Below are 27,969 nucleotides of genomic sequence, written 5' to 3'. Positions count from 1 at the left end.
AGGGGATCCTCTTACCAAGAGAGGCTTAAGTTCTGCAAATTGCAGTGGCTGGAGACTAGGCACCTGCGCGGTGATCTGATTGAGGTGTATAAGGCCTTGAATAGGTTGAGCACGCTGAATTCTGATGGGATCGTTCCACTTGTTCAGATTACAAACCTAAGGGGGCATAAATTCAAATTGAGAAAAGACAGATGTAGAATAGATGTGCAGAAATTTGCCTTTAGCCAGCAGGTGGTTAATTGCTGGAACAAACTTCCATTTGTCGTTGTGGAAGTTGATAGGTTGAATAAATTTAAGGAGGAACTGGACAGGCATTTGGAGGGAATGGTAGGAATTTTTTTTTTTGGCTGATGCTGCATAAGCTCATACACTTGCTTTCTTGCATCACATGCCACTACTACTACTACTACTACTACTATTTCCACCAAGAGAATTAAACAGTCCTCAGCAGGTTTAAATCCAGGAGCATGTTTCTCTTCACAAGAGACGAAAGATCTTGAAAGCATCTTCTTCCAATAAAGGTAAGTCTTATCCACATTGAAAACCAGATCAGGTTGATATTCACCTTCCTATATGAGTTGCTTGAAGTTAGCATTAGCATTAGTAGAGGCATTTGATGCAAGAAAGCAAGCTTATGCAGCATCAGCCAAAAAACCTCCCACTTCACCCCTCTGTTCGTTCAAAATACCTGTCCAGCTGAGCCTTAAACTTATTTAGGCTATCAACCTCCACCACAAGGGATGGCAGTCTGTTCCACCAACCAACCACCCGCTGGCTAAAGGCAAATTTCCGCACGTCTATCCTACATCTGTCTTTCCTCAATTTGAATTTATGCCCTCTCAGGTGATTTTTCTGAGCTAGAGGAAGAATCCCATCAGCATTGAGCATGCTTAAACCATTCAAGGCTTTATACACCTCTATCAGATCACCTCGCTGGTGCCTAGTCTCCAGACACTGTAATTTGCAAAACTTAAGCCTTTCTTCGTAAGAGCACCCCTTTGTTCCATTCACTAATCTTGTTGCCCTTCTCTGTACTCGTTCCAGCAGCTCTACATCCTTCTTGAAATGAGGCCTCCAGACCTGTATACAGTACTCTAGGTGTGGCCTGACCATTGCCTTATACAATGGAATAATCACCTCCTTATCCCTGCTGGAAAAATTCCTGTATATCATTGACAATACTCCATGAGCTACTCTTGCAGCCCGTCTGCACTGCTCAGAGAACTTCATATCTGCCTGCACAATCACCCCCAAGTCCCTTTCATTCTCTACCACTGTCAGTGTAGTACCACAGAGTTGATACGTTGCTCTGGGGTTGCTGTTTCCCATGTGTAGTACTTTACATTTGTCAATGTTAAACTTCATTTGCCACCTCTCAGCCCATCTGCTCAACCTTTCCAGATCCTGTTGCAGCAGCATAGTGTCAGTAGTGTCCTTGACAACCCTGCCAACCTTTGTATCATCTGCAAACTTGGACATTAAGCTTGATATACCATCATCAATATCATTTATAAATACAGAAAACAATAATGGACCCAACACTGAGCCCTGAGGGACTCCACTAATTAGTCCACGATGAGCAGTGTCCATTGATTACCACTCTCTGTCTTCTCCCCCTCAACCACCCCTTTATCCATAGCAGCAATTTGCCTCCAATGTCACACTGCTCCAATTTGTGTAGCAGTCTTCCATGTGCAACAGTATCAAAAGCCTTTCTAAGATCCAAGTATATAATATCAAAGTTATTCCCTGCATCCAGTTCTTTTGTGACTGCATCATAGTATCCAATCAAGTTGGTCAGGCAAGACTTCCCCTTAACAAAACCATGCTGTGTCTGAGCTATAACTGAAGTCTTGTCTAAATGATCCTGCAGTGCTTCTTTAACCAGTGCCTCCATTAATTTTCCTGGAACAGAAGTTAAGCTCACAGGTCTATAATTACTTGTGTCAGCCTTTGATCCTCCTTTGTGAATTGGGGTCACATTTGCACATTTCCAGTCTATGGGTACTTCCCCTGAGTCCAAGGAAGCTCTCATAATTATGGCTAAGGGTTTGCTTACTTCCTTTGCTGCCTCCTTTAATATAACTGGATAGATCCCATCCACCCCGGGTGCCTTTCTTGTGTTTATCTTCAACAGTTTCTCCTCCACTTTACTCCCAGTTATTTCAAGATTCTGTAGCTTACTGCTAGAGTTGAATACACCTCTGGCATTCCCCTTGCTGAATAACTCCTCATGTGTGAATGTCGATGCAAAATATTCATTTAGTTTGTTAGCTACCTGAGCAGGATCGTCAACAGTTGACCCATCAATATCAAGTGGACCAATCTGATTCATCCCCTTCCTTCTAGAGTTTACATAAGTAAAGAACTCTTTGCTGTTTTTCTTTGCATCCCTTGCCAAGGATTTCTCGTAATCTGCCTTCGCCTGCCTAACCTCCTTTGTAACTTGGTTGCATATCAACTTGTATCTATCATAGGCTTCTGTGTCGTGTGTTAATTTGTAAGTATCCCATGCATTTTTCTTCTCTGCCATATGCCTCATTAGTTCATCTGACATCCATTTTGGCCTAAACCTTGAACAATATTTCTTAGTTGGTATGTAAAGCCTAGTAGCTTCCAAGATAAGTTCTTTGAGTGCTTCCCATTTTGAATTTGCTGTTGGTAACATCATCAGTTGGTCCCACTGTATAGAATTTAAATACTGTCTCAGTCCATCGTAGTCGCCTTTACGGAAGCAATAGCCCTTCCCTTTACCCCTAATGGTAGTTACCTCTTTCAGTAAATCCCACTTCAGCACACTGTGATCACTGCCACCTAGTGGTTCATTTATCTGCAGATTCTTAATGCATGAAGAATCACTGCTGATAATCAAATCAAGAGTATTACTCCCTCTAGTTGCCTCCCGAACATGCTGATGTAGAAAACAATCATCCAATAAATCCACAAAAGCCCTGCTAGTGTGTGAGTAACCAGCCCCCAAATTCCAGTCAATATCTGGGAAGTTAAAATCTCCCATTATAAGACTCTCTGATTTACTGGCCCACTCTATTTCCCTGTACAGTTCCTTATTATACTCATCAGAGTCATTAGGCCTATAGCACACTCCTACTCTCAATTTTGATCTCCCAATGCTTATGTCACACCAAACTGACTCAACACTGCACTGTCCAGCGATGTCGACTGGCTTCACTTCCTTGGTTTTTATGTGTTTCTTAACTAATAGCATAACCCCTCCTCCCTTCCTATACTGTCTATCCTTTCTGTAGACGTTGTACTCCCCAAATTGCAGTTCTGCATCCCTTATATCTGTGTGACACCACGTCTCTGATATCCCAACAATATCTGCCTTTGATGTTTTGAGCAATACCTCAAATTCATCAAATTTATTTACTAAACTCCTAGCATTGGTGTACATGCAAGTATACCTGCACCTGTTTCTATTCTTAGCTACCCTAACACAACCCATGTGTTTACTTGTACCGCAATGGCTCCCAGCAGTCTCAGAAATACCATGCATCTTGTTTTTCAGGCTTCTGCTCATTCTAATAGAAGCAGTGCAAGAATCTCTTTCACCTCTGCCAGTGGCTACTGTCAATCTATTGGTCTTTGTCTCCCCCCAAGCTAGCAGTTTTCCGACCCACCTAACACTGCCTCGATAGCATCAGCAAATATTCTTGCACCCTTTCTATTTAAGTGTATCCCATCCCTGTAGAAGCAATCTCTCCTGTTAACAAGTACAGTCCAGGCTGAAAAAAATTCTACCCCTTGAGCCTTGCACAATCTTTCCAGGGCCGAATTGATCGACAAGGCTCTCATCATATACTCCCTCCTATCGTGTCTGGGCAGAATTGCAGACACTTTCAAATTCAACCCTAATTCTTGGCTTTTGTTCAACAGTGACCTGTACTTGTTAACTAATTCTGCCGGTCTCCTACTCTTAATATTATTAGTGCCAACGTGTACAACTATATCACCTTTTGTGCCCTTAAAAGATGATATTCGCTCTACAACGTCATCAACCTTTGCCCCTGGCAGACATACCCTGGTCCTGTTCCACCTGGAAAGTTCCCAGGATATGCTTTTGCTGCTGCTTCATCAGCACTGGCAGCCACATCTGTTAATTTTATATTGTAAATTTGACTTCACTGCTTGAGATTAGCGAACCATACTTTGCTTGGTTCCATCACCACCTTCCTTTTCTTTTAATCTCATCAGACAAACCTTTTGCTTTATCGCAAATAACACTTTGTGTGAGAAGAATGTTTCTTTCATTTAACTCATCAACCCACAATGAGAGCAACTGTTTCATTTTTCCAATTGCAAGACCCCATGAGTATCTAAGAGTTGTTGCAGTTTCCATCATCTTTTTAATTTTATCGACATTTTTTATGATTGTTGTTACAATGGGAGTGACATTTAGATCCCTACAAACAGGGTGCCTCCATAGCCAGGTAGGCAGGAGCAGCAGTGCGTAGCACATGCTTCTTGATTAGACCGGAGTTCGAGCCCGTGACCACCAAATACGGAGGATGCGGAAAGGTCAGGGAATGACCACTGCATATCCCCGGAGCAATATGGCCTTAGTTGCTAATGCTCCTAAAAACCAAATAACAAACAATCTACAAACAGTAGGATGAGATTGCCTACCCTCCTTCTTCTAATACCTTGTGAGGTAAACTCCTCTTATTAATTTACTAATATTATTATCAACGTAGAACATATTGAGTATTTCAGCTCTGATTCATACTATCTAATACCTTCCATATTTTCTTCTACTGTTTTTATTTTAAATTTATAAAAAATTCTAAGGCACAATATTAAAGTACACAATAAACCCCAATAATGTAGCACAGATGATTTTAAACACAATATTCAGCTTTACAAACTGAGTTTTAAAGTAAATTCACTGTTAAGTAAAGGGCCAGTACCATACACAACATTGTATCAAGAATAAGTATATGAATGTATTTCTAAATGCAACATTGTCATTCATACACGACCAGTAGCACTGTGCAGTGACTCTTTTTGTTTTTTTAATTTATTGTGGTCAAGCCCGAATTTGGTTAAAGCATGGCAATAGCTATCAACTTTCTGTCTTGTAACTCTATGTTTTTAAATTTATTATTACAGTAGATCCCCGTTGTATATCCAAAGTAGAGCGTTGAATATCCAAACCTCAATAATTCGAAACATCAATAATCCGAATGAGCCAGCATTTATTTATTTTTTAATGCTGGTGCCATAAAATAATTATAGTAAATGCCAGTTACTGTGATTGCATTTGTGAATTGAATTTTGATTCAATTAAATTGCAGTTGTAATAAGCAAAAATCGGAAGAATATTATCCACAGGCTATAAAAATGAAGATATGAAGCACAAATTTATACTTTATTTTACCTTACCAATTAACAAAAATAATATGTGAAAATTGGAAGAATATTATCCACAGATTAGCAAAATAAAAGTAAATTTATGCTTATGTACATAGCTTAATTAATATACATACAATACTAACTAAACATAACACTTTGTGATCTGATATTTCTGTTCATTGATTTTTTTTTTGGTTTTAAAATCTGAAACAGTAAAAAAAGATAAGTGCCAATCAATAACAAAGACATGCAGAAATTGCAACCAACACGATACGTGCAAGTGAGCTACAGAGTAAAAAGTTTACAGAGTTCTGATATAGGAATTCTTCTACTTCTTCTTCTTTGTCATCTTTTAAAAGGAAGCAGAAATTTTTACCAATTAAATCGAAGATTGAGATTTTAAACAGACTTCCAAAGGGTGAAAGTGGGTCTTTGTAAGCAAGATTTTATGAGGTAGGAAAGTCATCCATAACAGAAATTAAAAACAAGGAAAAAATTTTATTACAGTTTGCATTGAAACTTGATTCCAATGATGATACAAAAAATAAATAAATAAAAGCTATGAGAACAGCTAATGACCCACCCCTCGAATATGCGGTTTGCTGTTGGATTCTGGGAGCATCAGTGACTAAGGCTATATTGCCTAGTAAATGCTGTCTGTAAATTGAGTGTTTTGTGGTCGATTTTCTGTTTGCACGACGAAAAACCTGGGTTTCCGGGAGAAAGACTGACTAACTCAGCCATGTTATGAAAGAAGCCCATAAAAATTCCAACTGTCATCGACAGGACAATGATTCTATCAACTGTGCTACCCATGAGGGCTAAGTACAAACAACAAACTAAATGCTATCCAATTCAACTATTCTTGCTGAAAAGAGTGAGCGATCTGGCAGCAAAGAAACAAAATTCAAAAAGGGTACAGCCAAAAAAAAAAAAAAATTTTTTTCGTTAAAGGCCTACAAATATGTGTTATTGTGGCTGAAAGTTCCATTTCTTTTGTTACCTAAGAATATACATAAGTATAACTTAGTGTTTTTATTTCTAAATTAACTAAACATTTTTTTTGTAGTCTCCAGAACAGTATTTATGATAGGCTTGAAAATCCAAACAAATTGGAAGTCTGAACTACCCCAGTCCCAATTAGTTCAGATTATCGATGCTCTACTGTATTATTGTTTATTTTATTTTATTTTTTAAGACCCTAAACACAAGAGGTATTAGAACCTATAGTACATAGTACTGTGCATGGGTTGAAGATTGAGAAGATGAAAGATCCTTGTTGACATTAGACTTGAATTTGTATATTGCAATTTTAAGGAAATATGTATTAAGGGTGGTTTGTTCCATAAAACGGAGGTTGAATGAATAAATGAGGATGAAGAAAGGCTGGTTCTGTGAGTTTGAAGTTGGACAGTAAAGGATGTTGACTGGTTGGCACGTGTTCGAACTGCTTTGGAAGAGAAGTGAGAATTATAGAAGGCAATCAGAAGAACAGTGCCCATGGAAGTATCTATAGAAAAGAATGTGCAGAAAATGAAAATCTCTGAGTGAGAGAGAGAAATGGGTCATTAATTAACCTGACTGCCCTCTTTTTAATGGAATCTAGAAGCATGAAAGAGGTTTTGGGTCACCACCCCAGATGTGAGAACAATATGCCATAGTAGGGCAAATTTGTTACTTGTACAGGAGTGAACAGCTCTTTGGAAGTAAAGCAATGTCGAGAGTAAAAGAGAAAACCCAGTTTTTTTATATGCAGAGGAAGCAATATTTTTGATGTGCTTATGCCAAGAGAGATATCAGAATTTAGGGTAATAGAGAAATGTGATCTTGTGTAGAAATCAGTGTCATCAAACATAAGCATAGCAACAGGAGAATCCTTTTTGTGAGACATAAAACAGGGCAAAGTTTTAGAAGAATTGAAATTAACTAAGTTACTTTTGATCCACTGGAGAATTACCTGGAGATCAACATTTAAGGAATTGGTAGTGGATATTCGAGAAGTTGAAGCAGTTTGTGCAGGGCAAGGTTCTTCAAACTGGAAGGTGGAATGCAATGTGCTACCATCAGCAAAACTATGGATAGGATTTCTGGTCAATGGAAGATCATTAATATACAAGAGGAAAAGAGTGGGAGAAAAAACTGAATGTTGGGAACACTTGCTTTAGTGGAGAAGAGCACAGGTTTTGGGAACAAGCGGAGAAATACTATCAGAACCTGGAGCTTTCTTAGTATCAAGATTGTTCAAAATCCTTTCGAGGGAAGACCACAGAAGGCATTGAACAGAGTGTACTGGAAGTGGTAGGAGGTGGTTTATCACAATCATCAATACACAAGTTAGAGTTTTGGTTGGTTTTTAGGAGCATTAGCAACTAAGGCCATATTGCTCCGGGAATATGCGGTGGGCATTCCCTGACCTTTCCGCATCCTCCGTATTTGGTGGTGACGGGCTCGAACCCCGGTCTAATCAAGAAGCGTGTGCTGCGCACTGCTGCTCCTTCCCACTTGGCTACGGAGGCGCCTGCACACAAGTTAGAGAAAAGCTAGGATGCTAACAAGTCAGCTTTGTCTTTGGGGTGACAGCAGAACCATCTTTTGAAATATAATGGGGATAGAGATGGGCAAACGTTGTGCCCAATAGCTTTGGCAAGAAACCAGAATTCTCAACTACCATTTGGACAAGAAGCAAGTTTTGTACTCTTAGCCTGTTTAAAATCTAGTTTGGACTGATTAATAACTGATTTACAATTATTGTGAGCTTTGGTGTAGGCAGAAAATGAAGCTGGAGATTTGGATACAAGGCAGTTGTGATATGCAATAGTAATCTGACCAAGGGAAAAAAAAAATAATAATTTGTGCAGATCATCCCATTTTGCATTCTTGTAATGCCAAATGACATGAGATTGAGAATGCCTACAAGAGAAAGGTTCCATTGCAGAAGAGACCATCACCTTGACTGTGTACTTAGAAGGATTGTTTGTGAGAAAAGTATTAAGCATATTGGCTGTGTGGTTAGGATTGTCTGGTATTCTGGTAGGGTAAATGAACAATCCGTGCTAGGAGATTAGTAATTGCATTTTAGCTTATCAGTTAAGCACTCTTCTGACCACACACACATAAAAAAATAAAAATAAATTTTAAAAAAAGGTAGCTGTGGGCTGCCAGTTGTTTACCCTTGAAGCAATACCTCAACTAAACAAAAATAAATCTGACTTTACAATCATTTTGAAAATTATTTATAAAATCTTTATAAAGTTTTCAAGATATTGTAAAGTTATCCTTGAACAAAAAGCATAAATATATTTTAAATAAATAAAATGTGGAAGTGGCTACAGTAGAGCATCGATAATCTGAACTAATTGGGACTGGAGGTAGTTCGGACTTCCGACTTGTTCAGATTTTCGAACTTATCAAAAATACTGTTCTGGAGACTAAAAAAAAGGTTTAGTAAGTTAGAAATAAAATCACTAAGTTTTACTTATGTATTTTTATTTGTAGGTAACAAAATAAATTCAGCTTTCAGCCACAATAACACATATGTACCGTATAGGCTTTAACGAAATTAATTACTTATTTTTTGCTGCACCATTTTCGCTCTTCGTTTCTTTGCTCTCTCTCTTTACAGCAAGAGTAGTTGAGTTGAACTGAAATCAGTTTGTTGCTCGTACCAACCAACGCAGTTTCTAGTGTGCTGAATTCCTCAGCATGGATGGGCGCAGTGTTGATGGCATTTTCTTTGTCGTTGTCTTCATCCATATCATTTTCAGGAGCTCCAGTTCCTTTTACTCACAATTTTGTTTTAATTTAAAACAGAAAACCCTGTACCATCAATATCATTTTCCATCAAAGCCCATGCATCACACCTTCATTGCAATCTTCAAACCCAGTGATTGACTGAAACAAATTGATCATCTCATTTGGTATTTGTCCCTCGTCTCCTTAAGTTCAATTCTGCTCATCTCCTACAGTTTCTTCTGCAATAGGCCAGTTTTTTCCCATGCATTTTTAAAATTCTGTGCAGTGAGTGATTCCCACACGTCAGCTATGTAGAAGCTGTCCTTGAGACCGAGCTTTTTCGAAAAGCTACAATGCTTTCTTTGTTGCTTTCTGCAAAAAAGAAAATGACGCAAGACTTGTTTTTTGAAGATTCTCTTCAACTTTTCAATAACTCCCTAGTCCATTGGTTGGAGGAGTGCGGTAACATTTGACAGAAGAAACAATACCTCAAATCCATCGTCTGTTTTGTTTAATGTTTCCACTGAAGGATGTGATGGCGAGTTGTCTAGGATAAGCAAGAAGACCTTGCCCATTTTGCCTTCTCGTTCACAATACTTCTTGACATTTGGAATAAAATTGTTGGTAAACCATATCAGATTACAAAGTGTTATGTTTAGTTAGTACTATATGTATATTAATTAAGCTGTGTACATAAGCGTAAATTTATTTTGCTAACCTCTGGATAATTCTTTCGATTTTCACATATCATTTAATTCTGTTAATTGGTAAGATAATAAGTGAAAGTTTGTGCTTTTTATCTTCATTTTTATGTCCTGTGGATAATATTCCTCTGATTTTTGCTTATTAGAATTTCCATTTAATTGAATCAAATTTAAATTCTCAAACATGATCACAATAACCAGCACTTATTGTAATTATTTTATGGAACCAGCATAAAAAAAAAAGAATAATAAATGCTGGCTCGTTCAAATTATTAAGGTTTCGAATTAATTTCACTCAGATTTTTGATGCTCTACAGTATTTGTCTTTTATAAAAAAAACAAACCATTTTCTGTATTTTGCATGCATTTATCATTAACAGTACTGATTCAAGGAAAGACCATTTTGAAAATGTCAAAAAGACACAATGTGGATGATTCTTTGAGAATCGCCCAAATTATGGGAGAATGGGGGCAGTATAATATTAAGCCAAGGTGGCCATGTGGATGATTATGATATTCGGTAAGTTGACTGTGGAATTAGTTCCAAAAACATACAAACTTTCTTCAAGACCTGTTTGAGAACAAATAAAGTTCTCTTTGCATGGAAGTTTCCTCATGCAAATATTAAAGTTATCTGCCTGTAACTATGAAGCATCATGGAGACTTTGTGATATGGAAACTTGCTTCAGAGCTTGCTGGATCTGCAGAGTGCACACCACCTACAAAAAGTCTCATAAAAAAGGATTTTAAGCATGATGATGGCTGTCCACATTCTTCTAGCCTCTGTGAACAAAAGAGCCCATATGAATTGATGACAACAGCATACTGACTGGACCTAAAAGCGATGGGCCATAGTGGCACTTCACTGTTGAGTTGTAATAGTCTGCAAAAAAGATTGTTGATGCACTTTCATTTGGAGGGAATGGTAAACTTCCAACCATTGCTAAGAGAGACATTTGGAGGTGATGATATAATGATGTGAATTTTCATGGCTTGAAGGTATCAAGATCAGATTGTCGATACTTGTGTTTGTCCTGTTACAGAAGAAAATGATCCGGTCTTTCTTTTAATGGATGATAAAGTGTCTTCACTTAACCCTTCTAGTGAAATAATACCTTGAAGGAGAGCACAGCTCATATGAAATGGCTAGTCAGATCCCCAGATTCCAAATACTAGCATGCCTGGGATACTCTAAGCTGGAAGTTAAGTAATGGGCCTCTTTTCAGAAACTGAGCTTGTATCAGTCAAGGCCTGAGAATGGGAATTGATAACTCTAGCATCGATTCTCTTATTTCCAGCATGAGGATTTGATATTGTCTGCATTGCTACTTATAGAAATCACATGCCTTATTAGATTATGTAAATTTCTTGGCCACTTATGAACTCACTTGCATAACTGTAATTTCAGATTAAAATTTATGAAGCCTGCGTGCATTATTAAAACATTAGTAGTGGCACTATTTTTTATATACAGTGATACCTTTCATCTATCACTGTAGTAGTATTATTCATTAATATATGTGATATATAAACTTTTATCTTGAAAAAAATACATACTTTTTTTTTTTTTTACTGAAATGTTGCTTAACTTTGTTTGATATTAGAAATTACAGTCTCCCTAAAAAAATAAGAGATCAGTCTGTCCATCTGTGTTGTTTTTTTAAAAACCTCATAAAATAAATTTTCGGTCATCTTTAGCAAAAACCAGTAAAGATGTTAACAGAACATTCTTTTATAACACAATTGAACAGTGAAGAACAGCAATTGGAAGATTAAAAACAATACCTTTATAACAAATGTTGCATTTGTATCAGTATCCAGCACAAGCATTACTTTACCTACAATCCCCAAAACCCGATATTTTGCCATTTCCTGCGGAGGGCCATACAATGAGAGTAGTCTGGTTTCGTCAGTTGGAGAGAGTCCATCATCTGCCTGTGAAATAAAATTTATAAAAAAATAAAAAATTATGTCATTCTAAATTAATAATGAAAATAGCAATAAGAGCTTAATTGACAGTACTCACCTCAATTGATCTGCTTAGTTACATGGTATTGAAGTGGAAATGAAGTTTAAAATAAGTTAAATTAAATAAATACAGAATTGTTAAAACCTGTAATTAAAATTTGCTCAAGGAAGAAGAAGTGCACTACCTCGTCCCTGGTTGTCATTTATAAAATATTAATATAAGAACAAGGTGAAGCCAATAGTCACAACGAGCGACTTTTGTGTAAAACGTCTTTTGTTGGCAATGATATGAGAAAAGGAATTATGTATTTAAAGAATTCCTATGTTCCCATAATGCATTTCGAGACATGTGGGCACCTTACATGCGTAAGGTTCCAGAACGATGAAAGGTTGGTTGGCAGTTTCATGTTTAGAACGTTAAATTTAGTGTTATGGCAACACCATTCTATGAAAAGCGCCTTGTGTCAGAAGATTTTGTAACTAGATCCTAATTTAATAATTGCAATGGCTGAATCAATTAGGGGATTGTGGTTGTGAGAGTGCATGTGTTGTGTAATTTTGGTGCTAGCTTGATTAGTTCTGAAGCTATTATGATGGTAATAAGCACGTGTATTAGAAGTTTTTGTGGTGCCGTATTTTGCAGTAGTGCTCCCAATGTAGCATGCGTTACAACCAGATTGACATTTAATTAAATATATAACGCTGTTGATGTCACTTATTGGATATTCGTATGTCTCTTTATATGTATTAAACATGGTCCCTAATTTATTGTATGAAGAAAATATTAACGTTATGTCTATATTGGCAAACACTTGACGAAGCTGTCTGGTGAGTCCGCTGTGGTAGGGGAGAATAATACGTGTGTTCTGTCTGGTCTGTTTGGTGCTATGATTGTGGATTATCGACATTATTTCTTGCAACAGAAATTGTGTTGGATCAGATGCGAAGAGTATTTTCTAGCTATGAATTTCTTTGTAAGATATTGTAGTTCGGGGGATAAATCATCTTGTGAAGAACTAAACTTAATGGCATTGTAGATTTGATTGTAGAGAACGGACTTTTTTGTACCGAGTGGGTGATGCAATTGAAAATGCGAATATTTTCCTGTGTGTGTGTGTGTGTGTGTGTGTGTGTGTGTGTGTGTGTGTGTGTGTGTGTGTGTGTGTGTGTGTGTCTTTTCTATAGATTTTGGTTCCTAGCCTGTGCCCATTTTATGTATTGTGAGGTTAAGGAAGTTGATTTTATTGTCAGTTTCTTTTTCAAGGGTATATTTTAATCCTTCATGTATTATATTGAATTTAATAAAAAGATTATCAATGGTGGCTCTGTTTCCTTTTAATAAGGCGCTTGTCATATGACATGTGCCTTATTAATAGACATGCTTGTCATATGACACATTTAACGTTCTAAACACAAAACTGACAACCAACCTTTCATCGGTCTGGAACCTTGTGCATGTAAGGTGTCCATGTCTCAAAATGCATTATGTGAACATAGGAATTCTTTAAATACATAATTCCTTTTCTCCTATCACTTGCCAACCGAAGACATTTTACACGAAAGTCGCTTGTTGTGACTATTGGCTTCACCTTGTTTTCGTATTAATATTTTATAAATGACAACGAGGGACGAGGTAGTGCACTCCTTCTTCCTTGAGCAAATTTTAATTACAGGTTTTAACAATTCCATATATATTTAATTTAATTTATTTTAAACTTCATTTCCACTTTAATACCATGTAACTAAGCAGATCAATCGAGGTGAGTATCGTCAATTAAGCTCTTATTGCTATTTTCATTATTAAGATGATTACATAATGGTACATTAAGAAGCTCTATAAATCATCTAAGTGCCATTCTAAATTGTAAATTTTATGTGTGATCATTGCAATCAATGAATAAAACAATAAAATTTGTGGCAATGGAGAGAGAGAGAGTGACATATTAACTACAATTAAGCAAATTGTAAAATTTATAAAATTACACAGTTCAGCAAGTATTTTTCATTTGGAGGGGGGACAGATATGTGGATTAACATTTTTTCAGTTTTCCTCCATGTCTGGTTTTTGTGAAAAAAAACCCCTTAAATTACATCCCCCCCCCCCTTTTTATATAAAAAATTGTTACTTTAATGCATAAATTTACATTCTCCTGCTAAAATGTCAACAAAAGTAATAGTTTTTTTACTTTAAAAATTCATCTGATTACACAAACATGATAAAGACTGATTATATCACTCACATTCCTATTCAGCCAACCTATATTAATATAATTATTATTTATACATTCATATTTATATAACTGTTTTAATATACCTATATCTTTGTTATTTCATAATTTAATTATTTGATTATAAATTGTTTCAGATAAGATCCAGTGAATTACTAAAATATAATCATAATCATGCCTCAAAAGTGTAAAAATCACGAACAAATTTTGCTGTGTGCAGCTCTTTCCTAAATAAATCACAACAGTATACATTCACAACAGAAATTCAATTCAAAAAATTTAACAGATTTACTTTGGCTGTCCTCTAGGAAAGCAGAAGTACACACAGATTGCATAAATTTTAATTATGCATTTTCTCTGTCATTTTTTCAAAAAATTATGCAGAAATAAATTATGCATTTTCTGCATAAATTTTAATAATAAATTTTCTCATGCACAGAGACTGCATAAATTTTAATCTGAAGTTACAGTTATTTGAATGGATTATATGACTGGTTGAACAAAACAAAAAAGAAAAATAGATGCCATCTATTTTTTTTCTACAATACAATAGTGACTGTTACTTTTGTAATGTGAATGTAACTGGATTCTCAGCAAAAAATAGGCATACGATTATTTATCCAAAGGAACCTGGATTTGGTAACTAGACGAATCCTTCACAATAACTGTATGCCAATTCTGACATCTGCATAGCATGGACTCTTTAGAAGATGAAACAGAATGCAATGACAGGCAATTGGCAGACATCTGTGAACTTCAGCTGATCCTGAGTATATACCCAACAAAGAGACATTGGCTGTTTACCATATGACTTGAATGATCAAGTTACCCAAGGTGAGCTGAATGACTTCATTAAAAATCTAACCTCTCCAAAACCAAACGTCTCGCCTCAAGTTTAAAGCAGAAACATGTGGTAAAAAAAAATGTCAAAGTGTCACTACTGAAAAAAAAAAAAAAAAAAAACAACCCTAAGTTTTGTGACATTCTTTACAATAAACAGTCTAATCTCCTACTGCTATGATGTCAATGGATATCTTTGTGTTTTAAGACCACAGGAGGCACTGATTGGAGTGGAGTGTGTTTTGGTATGGTAGGAGGTGATTTACCAAGGTCAGAGATGAAAGGGTTAGAAGACAATCAGGATGCTAATTAAACAGCTTAATCTTTAGCTTAGAATGCAATAGGACCATCAGGTTGCAACAGAAATGGAAATATAAACAGAGTTTGCAGCTAATATTTTGGCCAATAACCAGAAGGCTCAATCAATTACAATTGAACAAGAAGTACATTTTATACTCTTATCCTGTTCAAATTTGAGTTTGGATTGATAAATAGCTTTTACGATTGTTGCAATATAGGCAAAAAAATCAATCTGAATGTTTGAATTCAAACCAATTGCAATATGCTATATTGTTATCTTGAATATCCTGGACTGTCTATGATGCTATAAGACTTGTAGTTATGGCACAGAATTCTGTTTGTTTGTTTGTTTTTTTTTTTTTTGGAGCATTAGCAACTAAGGCCATATTGCTCCGGGATATGCGGTGGTCATTCCCTGACCCTTCCGCATCCTCCGTATTTGGTGGTCACAGGCTTGAACCCCGGTCTAATCAAGAAGTGTGTGCGCTATGCATTGCTGCTCCTGCCCACCTGGCTACGGAGGTGCCACTTGTCAGAATGTACCAATATGCCAGTCTAGTTAAAATATTTATCCAAAAACAGCCAACATGCACATACAGCAAAACAATTTTCACTTCAGTGGAATGCAATAATTGAAACTATTTTAATCTCTTCCTTTTTATATCTTTCCAGTATATGTTCATCAAACATTCACTCATTTTCAGAGGTAACATAAGCCGTTTTTTTTCAGCACACAAATTAATCAGATGGAAAGGATGACCTCAAACCACCGAGGAGTGCTCTACCTTCTCTTTTGATACCCTTGCCAATCCAGTTTTTAGATTTTTAATCTAGTCTTAGTCTTTTTAGTCAATTCTCTTTTAATACCCCTGCTATTCCATAACAGGAGCATTATAAGTGCCAGACAGTTTTCGTGTTAGTCAGATGATGTCCAGTATTGATTCTGGCTGAATCACTATCTAATGCTGGCAGTGAGAGAAAGCTAAATTTGATTGGATAATCTTTTTTTTTTGGCTGTTAGAAAAGGTCACCACAATGGGATATAGCTTGTAATTACTGTGATTACTGCCATCGTAGCAATGAAAATATCACATTTTTAAATCCATCACTCCTCTTTCTTTCTGTCTCTATCCAATTTCATTGACATTGCTAGTTTTTGTTCTTACACATCTATATTTTTTTTTTCCATTTTACAATCAGAAAACACTTCTAAACAATGTGTCTGAATAATCAGAATAACTCAAACAATGTATATACAATATCCAAAGGATGTTATCATATATAACAACCTCTGGATATCTTCTCTACTTTTAAATGCTACATCTATTTTTGCATTTCTCTCTGTACACTGCACATTGTTGTACTTATGCTTATTTCTTTACAAAATTATTTCATCCACATCCAAGGAGGAGATTCGGAATGTCTAGATCAGTGGTTTTCAACCGGGGTGCTGCAACAACATTCCAGGGGTGCCATGTAATTTGGGTTTGTTACTTAAACGTATTATTATTTTTTAATTTATATGTTTATTTCATTATAAAAAGGTGTACAGTATCTTTTTAATTTTGTGGTGATCTATAATTGATGTTTATTTAGTGCCTCTATATAAAGAATAAAATTATATACTGTACATATATAATTTGTATTATGAAATGTAATTTTTATAATTATATTATTATAATAAATATCATATAATATATATTTTTAAATATTATGTACACACACACACACACACACAAACACACACACACACACACACACACACACACACACACACACACACACACACACACACACACACACACACAGAATCAGATCTAACAGGCAGAAAATTGGGTAGGGGTGCCGCAAAATAAAGTAAATTAGGGGTGCCATTATTAAAAAAAGGTTGAAAACCACTGGTCTAGATGGTCATCTGTATATAAGGCATTTATGATACTTCTGAACTTAGACATTTTTTTTAGATTATATTAGGTGAGTTCATTGCATTCAAGAAGGGACTAGACAATCATCATTCCACTCCAAAATGGATAAAAACTCACCTGATAAAAAAAAAAAAAAAAAAAACTGGGTTAAAAAAAATTTTTATTCCCCCAGAAGTAGTTGTGATAGAATATTGATACAAACACCATGTATTACACTTTTTCACATAGGCAGCAGACAAAATGGCACATTTTCACCACCTCTCATTACATTCTACAGCCCAGTTTAGAAGTCCTTTGACTGGATTCCAAACCACTCAGTAGCAGAAATCATCTCATCATCAGCAGCAAAGTCTTTTCCACGAAGAAAGGACTTCAGGGCAGGAAAGAGATCTGAGGATGCAAGGTTGGGGAGAATAAGCAGGATGAGGCAATATTTCAAACCAACATTCATGGGCACACCTCACTGCAGCATGGGAGGAATGTGCAGGGGCACTACCATGGAGCAGCCACACATCTTTTGACAGCTTTTCCCGTATTTTTTTATTTTATAGCAACATGCAGCCTTATGATGAAGTTGGAATAACACTTCACTGTCACAGTACAGCCCTTTTGAAGGTAGCCTGTGAGTATTACACCATGCTGATCCCGAAAAACTAACAGTATCACCTTGCTAGCACTTGATTGCACCTTTGCCTTTTGTGTGTTGGTAATTTTGCATGATTCCATTATTTTGACATTTACTTATTGTCAGAATTATAATGATCCCAGTTTCACTCACTGAAACTTGGATTAGTTGTTAGAAAAACGCTTCTTACTTTTCCTAGACATAGACAACATTTTGTTTGCTAATTGTGCCCTTTCCTTCTTCTGGTAAAGGGTCAGAAGTCTAGGAACCTATCTAGCAGACACTTCACTCATAAGCAACTGTTTGTGGATGATGTGGTTTCCACAGACCCTATACAATAATTTTGATGCTGTATTAGAATCAAAGAACATCTAGTCCTTTGAAACTAATACGATGATCTCTTAATTCTGCCACACTCTCTCTCTCTCTCTCTCTCTCTCTCTCTCTCTCTCTCTCTCTCTCTCTCACACACACACACACACACACACACACACACACACACACACACACACACACACACACACACTATCTCTCTCTCTCTCTCTCTCTCTCTCTCTCTCTCTCTCTCTCTCACACACACACACACACACTATCTCTCTCTCTCTTTCTTCTGTCACAACAGTTACTGGGCATCTTGGGATTTCTTTATCATGCACTGAGGTTGTTCCAAATTTGAATTTTTTTATGCCAATATGCAACAACTCTGTTACCTATGCAATCTTCTCTATAAACAGAGATCATTTCTTCATGGATTGTTTGGTGTTTTTCCAAGCAGAAAGAGGAACCGAATAACTAATCTATATTCCACTTTATCCATTGTGACCCTTCACTTAATTCAGCACTGCAAAGAAAAAGACTGAACTGTCTGGATTGAAACCGAAATTTGTGTGGTTGCAATCGAAATTCAAAGGTATCAAACAAACAAAAAAAAAAAAAAAAATTTAATCTTTCATTTTGATAAGTCATCAACGTGTTAAGACTTGTTTCAACTCATTGGTGACTCATCTAGGCATCATAATGCTGAATTACCCACTTATCTGCAGTCCATATGTATGATTTAGCATGCACTGAACAGAAAGTGTTTATTGTGTTTCACCGCAATTTGAAAAGATGAGCAGCGAATTTGAATCATTTTGTTTCAAATTACTCATCATGCTAAATGAATCCCTCTTGTTTATTCAATTGGATGGAAAATGTTAATATTAAGATAATTTAATTCTGGTAGAAAGAAAAAAGTTAACTGTTTGTTAGGTGTGTTGAGTTTTAGGCACATCACCGACAGACTATATGGGCTGAACAAGTTCATTGGTTGAACATGTTGTGAAGGCTGAAAAATCCAGAATAGTAGTGGCATGTGATGCAAGAAAGCAAATGCATGAGCTTATGCAGCATCAGCCAAAAAAAAAAAAAAAAAAAAATCACACCGTTCCCTCCAAATGCCTGTCCAGTTCCTCCTTAAATTTATTCAACATATCAACTTCCACAACGTGGAAGTTGATAGGTTGATATTATTTATTCAACTTTATTCAAATATAGGTTGATAGGTTGATATTATTTATTCAACTTGAATAAATAAATGAATTAATTGCTGGAAGTTTGTTCCAGCAATTAACCACCCGCTGGCTAAAGGCAAATTTCCGCACATCTATTCTACATCTGTCTTTTCTTAATTTGAATTTATGCCCCCTTAGGTTCGTAATCTGAACAAGTGGAAGGATCTCATCAGAATTCAGTGTGCTCAACCCATTCAAGGCCTTATATACCTCAATCAGATCACCGCGCAGGTGCCTAGTCTCCAGCCACTGCAATTTGCAGAACTTAAGCCTCTGTTGGTAAGAGGATCCCTTCATTCCCCTCACCAATCTTGTTGCCCTTCTCTGCACACGCTCAAGTAAATCTACATCCTTCCTAAAATGAGGCCTCCAGACCTGTACGCAGTACTCAAGGCGTGGCCTGACCATTGCCTTATACAGAGGGATAATCACCTCCTTTTCCCTGCTAGCAAAATTCCTATATATCATTGACAAAACCCCATGACCTGCCCTGGCAGCCTGTCTGCATTGCTCAGAAAACTTTATATCTGCCTGCACAATTACTCCCAGGTCTTTTTCATTTTCTACCACCTTAAGTGTAGTACCACACAGTTGGTACGTTTCTCTAGGGGTTACTTCTACCCATATGCAGTACTTTGCATTTGTCAAGGTTAAACTTCAGTTGCCACTTCTTAGCCCATTTGCCCAAATTATCTAGATCCTGTTGCAGTAGCACACTGCCATTAACAACCCTGCCAACCTTTGTATCATCTACACACTTCGACATTAAGCTTGATATACCTTCATCAATATCATTGATAAATATACAAAACAACAGTGGACCTAACACCGAACCCTGTGGGACTCCACTAATAACATTAGTCCAAGAAGAGCAGCACCCATTGATTACCACTCTCTGTCTTCTAGCACTTAACCATCCTTTTATCCATTGTAGCAACTTACCCTTAATACCATTGTGCTCCAATTTGTACAATAGTCTTCCATGCGCAATAGTGTCAAAAGCTTTCCTGAAATCCAAATATATGATATCAAAATTATTTTTTGCATCCAGTTCCTTTGTAACCACATCATAATATCCTATAAAATTTGTCAGACAAGACTTTCCCTTAACAAACCCATGCTGTGTCTGAATTATGCTGCAGTCTTGTCTAGATGATCCTGCAATGCATCTTTAACCAGCGACTCCATTATTTTACCCGGAACAGAAGTTAAACTAACTGGTCTGTGATTACTTGTGTCACCCTTCGATCCCCCTTTGTGAATTGGCGATACATTTGCACATCTCCAGTCCGTGGGAACCTCCCCTGAGTCCAAGGATGCTCTCATAATTATGGCTAAGGGTTTGCTTAGTTGCTTTGCTGCCTCCTTTAATATAACTGGATAGATCCCATCCACCCCAGGTGCTTTTCTTACATTTAATTTCAACAATTTCTCTTCCACTTTGCTCTCAGTTATTACAAAATCATTAAGTATCTTGCTACAATTTGATAACCTTCTGCCATTTTCAAACCTTAATAATTCCTCACGTGTGAATGTAGATGCAAAATACTCAATCAGTTTGTTTGCTATCTGAGCAGGATCATCAACAGTCGAACCATCAACGTCAAGTGGACCAATCAGATTCATCCCCTTCCTTTTAGAGTTTATATAAGTAAAGAAATCCTTGCTGTTTTTCTTAGCATCTTTTGCCAAGGATTTCTCGTAATCTGCCTTCACCTGCCGAACCTCCTTTGTGACCTGATTACAGATTAACTTATATCTGCCATAGGCTTCTGAGTCGCTTGATAATTTATATACATCCCATGCATTTTTCTTCTCTGTTACGAGTCTCATTAGTTCATTTGACAACCATTTAGGCCTAAACCGTGAACAATATTTTTTATGGGGGAGAACTGTACTCCCCCCCTCCTTCCTGAGATCAGCTCATACAGCCTCAATTGTAAAAGCCTTCAGAAATTTTTCCATTCATCGACTGAATTCAATCCCAGATGTTTCCAAACAAGTGAAAAGTGATAAAAACCACTATATTGTCATGGAGAACTGTTTGTTAGAACTCTGACTTTATAACATTATATAAGATCATCATGGAATGTGTCCTGACTGAATAAATTTGAACTCATCATTATAAAATATTTAATGCAAATATATATGCAGAAATCACACTCACCGCCCATCTCCTCTTGTCATCTTGTACTTCACTGGCTAAGTGCTTTGAATAAATATCTTCTGCCCGGTTTAAATATAATGCTGTCTTTTTTTTAACAGCTTCCCGTTGTGCAGAATCCACATCATCTAAAAAAAAAAAAAATATTGCAAATTAATTTCAACAAAGGAATCAGAAAATCAGTTTCAATCTTTTTATGTTTTTGTAATGCAAGAGCTGTTATTTCCATGTTTATGTGAATTCTTTAATTCCCTTCGTGAATTTAATTCCCCTTCAGAATTGAAGGGGATTAAAGAATCTTCTCGTATTATACAGCTTCTGAAAAGTAATTTGGCTTTGCGAGAAATATGAAAGTTTTGTTAACCCAGCAGTTCTTGCACTCTACCTCTCAAATGTAGCACAAAAAGGATATCTACACAAAAATATTTGGTTCAAGGTAAAAAATTGAAGCTTTCTCTGACTTTCTATATATGTACACAGTTTTACTAAAACAATTTTGAAAATTCAACTTTATGGTTAAGGTTTGTTTGTTATTTGGAGCATTAGCAACTAAGGCCATATTGCACCGGGGATATGCGATGGTCATTCCATGACCTTTCCGCATCCTCTGTATTTGGTGGTCATGGGGCTCGAACCCTGGCCTAAACAAGAAGCGTGTGCTATGCACTGCTGCTCCTACCCACCTGGCTACGGAGGTGCCTCAGCTTTACGGTTTTTGCATAGTAATTGTATAAAAACACCAGTGAGGTACTGTGTGGACATTGTTAAAATTTTTCTGATTAGTCCTCATGCTACAATGCACAGGAGATATTGTTCCAAAACACACACACGCACACAGTACACCAATTCCATAAATGCTGGAGATCAGCATTTAGGGAATTGGTGGTAGATATTTGAGAAATTGAAGCTGTTTGCATAGGGAAATGTTTCTCAAATTAAAAGGAGAAAAGCGGTGTGCTACAATCAGTAAAACTGTGGATAGGATTTTAAGTGGAAGGTCTTTAATATACAAAAGGGAAAAGGAGTAGGAAAAAGGAACTGAACTTTGGAGGAAACTAGCATTAACAGAGAGGTTAGAAGATAGAGAGCTATTCTCCATCAACTTGGTGAGCAGTCAGAAAGAAAAGGTCCATAAGATGTAAGCTTGTTTAGAAGACCTTTACGTTATACATGATCAAAAGACTTAGAAATATCAAGAGTAATTTCTGTGGTGTCACCAAACTTTGCTATAAAATTTTTCCACAGATGAGTAACATAATCGAACATATTACCAGTTAATCAAACTGATGAAATCTATATTGCCAACCACTGATTAGCGGAAGGAATAAAGAAACATTTTGGGACAGCCACATGTCCCTTAAAATGATAGCTGCTCCCAGTTAATGAAGACTCTATCCTGATTGCTGCTCGTGTTCCAGGCAGTGGGTGCAATTTTTATTACCCAGCTGACATTACTTCCATTTCTGGATTTCATGTGGTACTTTGGGCTAACCAACTTGTTTGAGTCAGCGTTCAGGAAGTCTCTTTGGAGGTTGCGGCCATACAGTACTTCTCTAACTTGAGTTGGGCTAAGGTTTTTATCCACATCAAAAACAATGATGGATGGTACTTTCTTTTTCGGTGGCTCTGCTGTAAGCCCTAGATTGGGTATTGTTGGATCATTAATTATTTTGCCGGTTCTTGGTTGTTTCTATCACAATCCCAACATTTCGAGTCTTTTGGACAGACTTAATTCTGGTCTTTTGTAGATCTTTAGTGAGGTTAATAATAATGGTTTATTTGACTTGTTCACATTTCTGCAGGGCATATAAGGCAGTAGGTCTCAAGACGACCAGGTGAGGTTGTTTGATGAGAGCTTTCTTCTTAGGATGTGCTTGCAACTGCTTTTGGGATCCTCAGCATGTCAGCATAGGAAACACAGGAGCACTGTTGCATTTGTGTTTCCTGTTCTTCTTGGTAGGCCTCTAACTTGGCAAGGGCTTTTTCATTCTCGATATGGGTGTTCAATAGGATGAACTCCATCTTGGTCCAGCAAAATCTAACAACCGTGGTGATACAGTTGTTAGACTTTGCCATGAGGGTTTCAATCTCAAATCTGAGAGCCAGGACCTATCTATAACCGATCCCTCAAGCAGGGTGGACATGTCAAAAATAGTAGTTGGTGCATTTGTCTCGGTTGGTTGGTTGGTTTGCAAAATCTGGTAGTGGTGGAGGCTCTGCCAAGTTATTTGAGCTTAGAGGTTCACTGTCAGATCTGGGGATCTGCTTTTTATTTTTCTTGGTAACCGTAGGTCCAGGTCTAGTATTTTTGGGGTCTTCGTTCTTCTCAGATGTCCCTGGTTCACCTTGGTTTGCTACAGAGTGGAGGCAAGCTGCCTGTCCATATGATCTAGTTCTTTTTCGTCTGGCTTATTTAGTTGCAGACTGGATAATCGGTAAAGTTCAGATTAAAATCCAAACTTTACCGATTATCCTATAACACTGAAATTATTGGTGTTATAGAATGCTAGTTGCACAGATCATGTGGAGACGAGTGCCACGATGGAACACACTTGATGATAAGTATAATTTTTGCCGAAAATGTGTTGGGCAAAACTTTGGGCTACCTCAAAGGAGTGTGGTTGTTCAACGATAAAAATGCTTGTAGAAGATTGGTTCAAATGTCTTTTGCCTAATATTTTAATGCCGAAAACTGTGGTGAAATCAGTTTTTTTCACTCGGTCAATTTTAGAAGAGCTGCCATGGAACCAGTTCTTCAGTTGGCACATAGTTATCACTTTCTGGAAGTTTTCTTGCATGTAGGTACAACTATACACACAAAACTACACGACTATACTTGTCAGAAGAAGTCCGATGATAGGTCCCAATTCCAATTCAGCCTAGCAGATGCCAAGAAACGGGCAGGGCGGTTTTTTGGGCTCTTTAAGGCAGATTTTCCCAAACGTTTTTAGTCATGGAACCCTTGTCATCTCACAACATATTTACAGAACATTTACAAAACACAAGTTTAGTGGGAGCCAAAGTATGTTTGCTAAGATTTTTTATTACATATGACATACTGTGCATCAGGAGCATCTTTATTTCCAACACAAGTAAAGCCAAAATTCAAATAACTGTCATCATACTTTCATTTTGGTCTTTTATTAGTTGGTTCCTGTTTTTTCATTTCAGATTTTTTTGGGAACAAAAGGTTCATCCTCACTTTGATCATACTCACTCTTGTTCATCCTCACTTTGAAGTATTGGTGTTGGTGTTTTTGGGCACAAGGCAACTGGGGCCAAAATGTGCCTATTCCTATATAAAAATTTCGTCCAATATGTCATAAGAGTAAATCATATATTCGTATTTGCTTAAGAAAGGTAAATAGTTCATTTAAATTCGCATTGTTTCTAATAATATGGGCGAGTGATAGCGGTTCTTTCAGTCGTAACAGTGAAAGGAAAGTATTTCTTCTGAAATGGGAATAGTATGTTCAATCTAAGAGAATATGCTTGACAGTAAGTAAGTGGAAATGTACAATACGTGCATCGAGGTGGGTCATCCTCCTTGAGTAGATATATATGGGTTGGATGTGTATGCCCTATGCGTAATCTTGCTAGAACAACCTCTTCCTGTCTGTTTTTCCTGAAGGTAGATTTCCATAGTGCTGGTTCCTCTTTGAATTCAAGCAATTTGTTGTTCATTTGTGACTTCCAGATTTCAGACCACTGAAATATATAGATTTTTTTAATCCGCTTCAAATAATCTAGAGATGATACTTGGTAATGTGATGGTATTGTACTGTTTGGATGTTTGGCTGCCTGGTCTGCTCTCTCATTACCTGTAATACCAGCAAAATATCACTGCATGATTCTTACTTCATAGGTGGTTTAAGAAGGAAAAAGTTTGTTTTATGATGGGATGCGATATTGAAAATTTATTGTCTAATGCAGACACTGCACTCATGGAATCTGTGTATATTATACTGCTAGTATTGTGTAAAGTGTTTATATTCTCTAGGGCTAATTTTATTGCATATAATTCTGCAGTGTAACTGCTACATTCAACTGGTAGTGATACAGAAAGTGTAAAAGAGGAAAAGAGGAAAAGCAGCGCCAACGGCAGAGTCTGTTTTCGAACTATCGGTATATATTATACAGTGTAGAGCACTGTTGAGGGTATGGCCTTTATGTAGTTGTTTAATACTTTCATCTGCCAGGGATTTCTTTCCACATTGCTGAAAATAGGTATCACAGTGAGGGAGGTTTTCAGACCAGGGTGGATCAGGTACATCGTTCTCTTGACGCATATTGTCAAAATTTATGTTCCAGGCATGTATCAATTCTTTTAATTGAATACCAGTGGGTCTATTTTCAGAAGCTTTGCTGTTGTAGAACGTGGTCCATTCAGGATCGAGAAGCAATGGTCGAACAGGATGGGCTGGAAGGCTTTGAACTCTGGCTGCATAATTAAGGAGCAGCATTTTCCTTCTAAGGTGAAGTGGAGGTTCATATGCCTCTACATACAGACTCTGGACAGGGGATGTTTAAAAGGCTCCTAACCAAGTACGAAAGGCACTGTGTTAGATAGACAACAGCCCCATAATCTAAGTGAGATCTAATAAGAGCACGATACAAATGTAAAAGAGTATATCTATCAGCATCCCATGCCATAGCAGAAATTAACCGAAGAATATTTAGCTTCTTGAAACAAACAGTTCGAGGTATGTTATGTCAGAAACAAAGTTAAGTTTGGTGTCCAACATTAAACCTAGGAAATAAAGATTACTGGTGAGAGGTATTGGGTGGTTCTTTAGCCGAAGTTCCGGTTCTGGATGAAGCTTGCATTTTTTACAGAAGTGAATTGCAACTGTTTTTTGTTCTGAGATAAGATATCCATTCTGCAGTGTCCATATTTCTAGTTTATTTATGAAGAGTTGTAGCTGTCTTTCAATAGTATGAATATTTTTTGAACTGCAAGATATAGTTAGATCATTGGCATACATATATAATTCTACAATATTGGGAACTGTGGGTTATAGAGTTCAGCCTAAGTGAAAAAGATAGTAGTGCTAAGTATTGACCCTTGTGGGACACCTTCTTGGGTATAGATACGAGAAAGTACTGTTTGATAACCACTTTGAAGTGTGACAATATTGTGTTCATTTCCATCGAACACAGTTGCAATACTAGAAGTACTTGCTTCTCATTTTAAAGTTCCTTTTTTCAACCACAAATTCATGGTCATTTATTTTAATAATAATATTTCAAAATACCAATAATTATCAAAAAATTTATACAAGGAAGTGAGTTTGGTTATGATATTGGTTCACTTCCCCCTCTCCTTCAACCCGTATACTCCAGGCTAAATCACATATGAATGGCATATTAGATCACTGCCACTTTTTCGTATTTACATTGCTACTTTTTCATAGATGTCATTACCTCTTCAGATACTTCTCTATGCAAAAGCCAACCAAAATAGTGTTCTGCAGTCTATCTGATTATTAGTCTATGCCAATATATTAATAACAGAAAAAAAATAATGTTAAAAATTATAATAATACAAAAATGGCATATGCTACAAATATGCAAAATTTATTTATTTATTTTATTTTATTAATTACGATTTTTCACGGCCCACTTCACATCTCATGGAACACTAATTTTCAGCAAAACACAGTTTGAGAAACACTGAACTAAGGGAAGGGCACCAAACGGTAAAAATGGAGCTGGAGAGTTAGTTCAAACTTTTTTTAAAGTAATCAGTGACAGGGAAGATGATGCTTTATGCTATAAATTATTTTGGTTTTTAAACATTTGTAAGGATTTCATATCATTCACAGACCCCAGAACTCCACTGACCATATTTTGAGAAACCCTGCTGCAACCCATGTACCCATGACAGAATATTTTTCTACCACTTGTTTACACCTGGCATGTATGTGAAAGGCTTTGTATAGTCATGATAACTGTGTTTACCATTGTACATTAAAAAAATAATTTACTGTAATAAATTGTAATTGTAATAAAATAATAAATAATTTAAAAAAATATCTATTCGTTTATTTATTTATCTATTTACCTTCAACTTCAAGCACTTAGTAAAAAACACTTAGTTATTGAAAACACAAGTCATAGAATTTCTATGAATTAATCAGGTCCGCTGTAAGCACACAGTAACATATAAAATGTATCTGTTTCAGTGTATTAACTATAATGAATATTACGGAAGTATTTAATAATGTGCCCTTTACGATGAAATTTACCTTAGAGGAAGAATCTAATTGTACTAATCATATTAATTTTCTTAATCTACCACAGAGATTCTCAACGGGGGCAATATCACCCCTAAGGGGGCAAAAACTGGTTTTTGGGGGACAAAAAAATCATGGTATTACAATGGATTGTGGCCCTCCAAAGTTCAACCCTACCCAATGACATCTTATTCCTTAATATTTAATTTCTCTCATTGGATTTTCTTTTCCCCTGAGACAACTGATTTTTAACATATAGGTATATTGTATTAGGAGCGAGTGAGAAATTTTGATAAAAGGAAGATAGTGGGCATGATTTAA

General features: G+C 36.6%; 1 protein-coding gene across 1 annotated transcript in view; it reads right to left on the bottom strand.

Moving 5' to 3' along the window:
- Positions 1-27,969, bottom strand: part of LOC150084689 (inactive ribosomal protein S6 kinase delta-1-like) — a 290,509-nt gene that overhangs the window by 212,214 nt on the left and 50,326 nt on the right. Inside the window, exons 5-6 of the mRNA XM_090376322.1 lie at positions 21,416-21,540; positions 11,595-11,744 (exon numbers count right to left, since the gene is read on the bottom strand). Of these exons, the coding sequence (XP_090232448.1) occupies positions 11,595-11,744; positions 21,416-21,540 (275 nt within the window). The remainder of the gene's footprint in view (positions 1-11,594; positions 11,745-21,415; positions 21,541-27,969) is intronic.

Source organism: Mastigoproctus giganteus, chromosome 6, assembly GCF_048544385.1.
Source record: "Mastigoproctus giganteus isolate SK-2022 chromosome 6, ASM4854438v1, whole genome shotgun sequence".
Lineage (NCBI taxonomy): Eukaryota > Metazoa > Arthropoda > Arachnida > Uropygi > Thelyphonidae > Mastigoproctus > Mastigoproctus giganteus.
The sequence above is the reverse complement of the archived record's forward strand: the minus strand, read 5'-3'. Positions and strand labels throughout refer to the sequence as shown.